This window comes from Myotis nattereri (assembly GCF_964212035.1).
Source record: "Myotis nattereri genome assembly, chromosome: 9".
Lineage (NCBI taxonomy): Eukaryota > Metazoa > Chordata > Mammalia > Chiroptera > Vespertilionidae > Myotis > Myotis nattereri.
Window position 1 is genome coordinate 11522788 of NC_138084.1, and position 5868 is coordinate 11528655.

Here is a 5868-nt window from a genome sequence, read left to right on the forward strand (position 1 = left end):
GACATGGAAAGCATTCGATGGCATTGTTGCACTTTCTGATTTACTGAAATAAATCACTTCATCTTAGTAAAATGTTAAGAGTGACCACTGAATTTTGATGAGGGTGTCATTGCAGATAACAAACACTGAAGTGGTCAGTAGTCACGTTTCTACACACTGTCCCTTTTCACTCTGGTGCCGATGCGTGTATTGATCAGTAAAGCACACTGCGATCAAGCCAATGGCCACGGCCCTGGCACCCCGGGCGACTGCTGCTCTGTGACCTGGCCTCCCCCTCCTAGGTCACCAGTCTGTGCCGGGTCCGTGGTGACAGCATAAGCCTTCATGCCGCTGCCTTCAGGGTGTGGCTCTCAACAACATGACAGGCGCGTTGTATTGTTGATACGGAGCGAAGCATAGAAAAAAGTGAAGGAACGTTCCTTCTAAAAAAAAAAAAACAAACCACACATAATCATCTGATTGTAGGTAAAAAGCAAGGCGAAGAGAATAAGAGAGTGAAGGACAGCACAAAAGGCCCGCATTCTAATCAATGAAGCAGCACTTCTATCTCTGAACGATCACTTTCCAAAGGAAGGGGCGCTAACTCAACCCCATACATTCAAAACATCGACACCTGAAAGGTTCACCTGCCGAATTAACTCCGGGAGAACCCGCATGCGCAGCTGTGACGCTACTCTGGCGGGCAGGTTCCGCCCTCCTCCTCCCTGCGGCCCCTCAGGGGTCAGCGCCTGAGGCCCCTTCCCAGAGTGCTCTGCGCCCGGAAGCGGCTGCTCCCGGGAAGGCGTTGGTGGAGCCAGAATAACAAGATGGCAGCAGCGTGGGCGGAATGACAAGATGGCGCCACCGGGTGAGCAACAACATGACAGAGCCGCAGAGTGACAGCGACAGCGGGGCCTTGGGGTGGGAGGCCACGGCGGTGGGGGCACCGCGAACGCTGCCCTAACTCAACGCCCCCCTTTTCCAGCCCGTGACGTCACGAAAGCCCAGAATCCAAGCGGCCCAGCCTGGGAACCTCGAGAGCCCCTTAGAAACGGCGGCCCGGAAAGGAGCAGCCCGACGGGGCGGAGGTGATTAGGGTCCCCTTGGGGGATTCTGGGCCCTGTGACACCGAGAGAACCACCGCTTCCGTTTCCCCGTTTCCGTTTCCGGCCACCGTCCTCTGAGGAGTTGCTCGTGGTGCCGCCCCCCAGAGTGGCCTTTGTCCTCTTCTCTGAGGTGAGGTCCCTGATTTGGCCCAGCCCCGCTGGAGACCGTGTCCCAGGATGGCGAGCTGCAGCAGCTCTCAGGCCGAATTCACTGTCCGGGGGAAATACAAGCTGGTGCGCAAGATCGGGTCTGGCTCCTTCGGGGACATCTACCTGGCGATCAACATCACCAACGGCGAGGAGGTGGCGGTGAAGCTCGAGTCCCTGAAGGCCAGGCACCCGCAGCTGCTGTACGAGAGCAAGCTCTACAAGATCCTGCAGGGCGGGGTGGGCATCCCGCACATCCGCTGGTACGGGCAGGAGAAAGACCACAATGTGCTGGTCATGGACCTCCTGGGGCCCAGCCTGGAGGACCTCTTCAACTTCTGCTCCAGGAGCTTCACCATGAAGACGATCCTGATGCTGGCGGACCAGATGATCAGCAGGGTGGAATATGTGCATACAAAGAACTTCATACACCGAGACATCAAACCCGACAACTTCCTCATGGGCATCGGGCGCCACTGTAATAAGCTGTTCCTGATTGATTTCGGTTTGGCCAAAAAGTACAGAGACAACAGGACAAGGCAACACATACCGTACAGAGAAGATAAAAACCTCACGGGCACGGCCCGGTATGCGAGCATCAATGCCCACCTGGGCGTGGAACAGAGTCGCCGGGACGACATGGAATCGTTAGGCTATGTTTTGATGTATTTTAACAGAACCAGCCTGCCATGGCAAGGACTGAAGGCTGCCACCAAAGTACAGAAATACGAGAAGATTAGCGAAAAGAAGATGTCCATTCCCGTTGAAGTCTTATGTAAGGGGTTTCCTTCGGAATTTGCCATGTACTTAAACTACTGCCGTGGGCTGCGCTTTGAAGAAGCCCCGAATTACATGTATCTGAGGCAGCTCTTCCGCATTCTTTTCAGGACCCTGAACCACCAGTATGACTACACATTTGACTGGACAACGCTGAAGCAGAAAGCAGCCCAGTCGGCGGCCTCTTCCAGTGGGCAGGGTCAGCAGGCCACAACCCCCACAGGTTGCTAAGCGAGAATCAAGGAACAGAGGAAGCAGTGCCGGTGATTGGAGCAGCATGGGTTTCTCCCCAAATCTAGACATTTTAGTTCATATGTGCACTAGCCGGTGGTTGTGGACAACCATTTCTTTGGTGTAAAGAACTTAATTTCAGTATAAACTGGCTCTGGGAAGCATTGTTGTAATTGTAAATATTAACTGAGATAGTGAAACATGGTGTCCAGTTTTCTATTCCATTTTTTTTTTCAAGTGGAAAAGTGAACTAAATGGTGGACACACACAAATAGGTAGAGAAATTGTGCATATGCCAATTTTTTTGTGAACATCTTTTACTTTTGGCTATCAGCTTTGAGATCTCATTTCAGAAGAATGGGATGAGCAGTGTTCACCCACAGTTGTGATGGTTGTATATGCTCACTACTGTGCATTCTTAGGGTTTATCCATCCTTAGGGTTTGCTAGTTGTTCACTTAAAACATTCTTAAATGGTTGGCTTCTTATTTGCAAGCCAGATGATAGGATAGTAACCAAAGGGCCCAGTGTTTGAGCACATGAAAGGTTGCTTGCTTACCTGTGTTAGAAATAACAGCATTTAAAGTTGAAAACTTAAGAAAAACTTAGTGACTAATAGATTATCCTCAGGACTCTGCATTAACTTCACAATGCTCTTGGTGTATATATATTTTAAAAAGCATATTTGTCACAGATATTTAACATCTTAAAATTGAACATGTATATATGTTGCTTAGATAAATGTAATCACTGTAAACATATATATGATTTGGGATTTTGTTTTTTGTGGGTTTTTTTTGAAATGGGAGCTTTTTTTGTTTACAAGTTCACTAAAAACAAAACAAAAGAAGAACACAATGGTAATTTAGGAGATTTCATTTTTTTCTAAATATATTGAATTCGTTCAAAAACTGATTTTCAACCTACAGCAGGTACAGTGTAAGCAAATAAACCTAATATATTGGTTTAGAAGAGCAAGCAATGAGACTAATGAAGTTATGCATTGTACTGGGGGGAAACAACTACATTAAAGAAAACTTGAATAACAATTGATTACATTGAGTTTAAAAGTAAAGAAAATTATTTTGTAAAAGGTTTCTTTGGTCTTTATAGATTTTCAGTAGAAAGTACCATTTTAAAGACTGAATTTGAGTTGGTATCTTTTTAAAAGGATTATCTATTAGCCACTTCATTGGTTAGGATTAACAACAACCTTCAGTTAAGCACAGTTACTTGTTTGAAATGAGGTCATCTGGATATTTTACTGTCATTCATGTTGATCAGTAAGAGATAATGAGCTTACAAATATAAATATTTTATCCCTTCAAATAGACATAAGACAATATTTGTCCTGCATTCCAATTCCCATGTGAGACTAAGACATTTTAAAACTAAATCCTAGTCTAATATTTCTCCAAACAGTAATCTCAGCTTCTTATACTATAAAAGGGGCTAATAATGCCCTTTAAAATGTTGGGGAAATGATAGAATTAATAATGAATTTTGAAATAATTTCTTAAAGGAAAATGATATGCTTTTTCTATATTACTCATAGAAATAGCTGTGACTCTCTTAACCAAACTCTAACTAATCAACTTGGTTGAAAAATAAGAGGAGTCTTCTAGTAAAGAACCTGACTGGTGCTCTTAACACACTGTACATTTAGGGCAAGTTACATGTTGGCTACCCTTCAGTAAAGTGAGTCTCAAAGTGGGGTCTAGGAATCTTTGGTTTAGTATCCTTAACATACTTTTGGGGTATCTGTGAGGTCAAACTATTTTTATAATAATATTTATACATTATTGTCCTTTTTGCACACTGTTGACATTTATACTGATGTTATAAAAGTGGTGAAATTGTTAGTGCCATAAAGGGAGTGACACCAGACTGTATTATGTAATTATTGTATTCTTCACCACCACACGTAAGAAAAATTAATGCCATTTATACACAAAAATGTACGTATTAATTTTATTAAATGTCAACCCTTTAGAATACTTATATTTAGTATTCTGTGTTGCAAAGTGGGAAGTGTTTTTGCTGCAAATCATAGTAAATAGTTATATCTAGGCTTGTATGGTTGACTGAATTTTGCTCAATCTGCTACATTTTGCAGGCAATAACATTTTTACTTGAATGAGTGTCTAACAGAAGAACGATGGGTATTAAGACAGGCCTTTGTGGACTTTCCCCAAAAAAGAGACGAGATAAGCTTTTCACTGTAACAAAAAACAGTTGGCAATTTGTTACCTATGACTTAATTTGGTATTTCAAGTGAGAATTAGAATTTTGGAAGACCTGTATCTGCAATGTAAGAATGACAACTTCTTAGTACTTAAAAATTATCTGATAGTATCTGTGGGTTTTTAAACAATCAATTTTTGATGTAATGATTTTATCCACATTTGAAAGCTCTGTGTAACTAACCTTTCACCCACCCACCCACCCTCTGGCCTACTTGATAAAGCAACATGCTTTTAATGACTATGGATACTGTGGAAGAGGAATATTGTGAAATGGGTAGTTATATCCTGGGTATTCTTGAGACCACTAGAGAGTTCTATGAAATTAATAGCTTTTGGTCAATAATGGACTCCCAGGTAGTAGAGAATTTTTCTGCCTGATTGCCTTGAGTTGGGACATGGGTCTCTTCCTGTGTCTGAACTCAAACTAAAACATCAGCTCTTACTGGGTCTTGAGGCTGCATGCTTTCCTATTGGAGCATACCCAATTAGCTCTTTTGGCTTTTGGGCTCCCCAGGAAATACACCATCACCTTTCCTGGCTGTCCAGCTTGCAGGTTGAAAATCACAGGACTTCTCAGTCTTCCTAATCACTTGAGATAATTCCTTACCTCTCTCTGTTTATTTACACACTGTTTCTCTGGGAACCATGACTAATACTGTGGCCATGTCAAAATTTATTTTATTCTTTCAATTATGTTTCAGAATCTCCAAAATACACTAGCTTAGTTATAAAACTCTTATGGTGCTTTACTAAATATATTTTCTTCATATATATATTCTCTATAGAAAGGTACATATTCTCTAGGTATATGCTTATATGTGTGTATATATATACATATATACATATATATACATATATACATTGTATGATTATATATATATATATATATATATATATATATATATATATGGAGGTGTTAATATATGTATCTGTAAAAGTGTAAAAGAACCTGGCATAAAGTAGGTAGTAATAAATACATTTGAGTATTGTTAAGTAAATCATACACATACATTTTTTCCAGTACTAAAATTATATCTTTTATATACATTCAAAAAAAGGAAAGAATATTTGTCTTATTTTGGAAGTGATATCAGCCAGTTCCCAGAGATGGCTGGAAGAGCCCAACTTCATTTTAGAGATAAGGAAAAGGATGATGCTTAGGTAACTTGCCCCAAGTCAAAAGCCTACTGTGGGGTAGAGTTGAGATTAATATCCAGGTAGCTCTGTACTCCCTGTGATTACACTATGCTGCCTCTCAATTTAACAATTTCAAGATCTCTGAGGGTTTCTATTTGCTTGTTTGTTTTGTTTCTATTTCAGTCACTATCATAGGATGTGGGGCCATGGCAACAGCTGCTCCTGTGATGCTCCTTGCTTGCCAGT

The 5868-nt window shown here is 41.8% G+C and overlaps 1 protein-coding gene across 1 annotated transcript; it reads left to right on the plus strand.

Annotated features, from left to right (window-relative positions):
- Positions 1 to 1262: 1262 nt before the first annotated feature.
- On the plus strand, positions 1263 to 2240 carry LOC308524896 (casein kinase I-like; the record flags this gene model as incomplete). The annotated part of the gene is made up of 1 exon (XM_081099499.1): positions 1263 to 2240. The coding sequence occupies one exon, from the start codon at positions 1263 to 1265 to the stop codon at positions 2238 to 2240; it is 978 nt and encodes a 325-aa protein (XP_080955625.1).
- Between the last annotated feature and the right edge of the window lie 3628 nt (positions 2241 to 5868).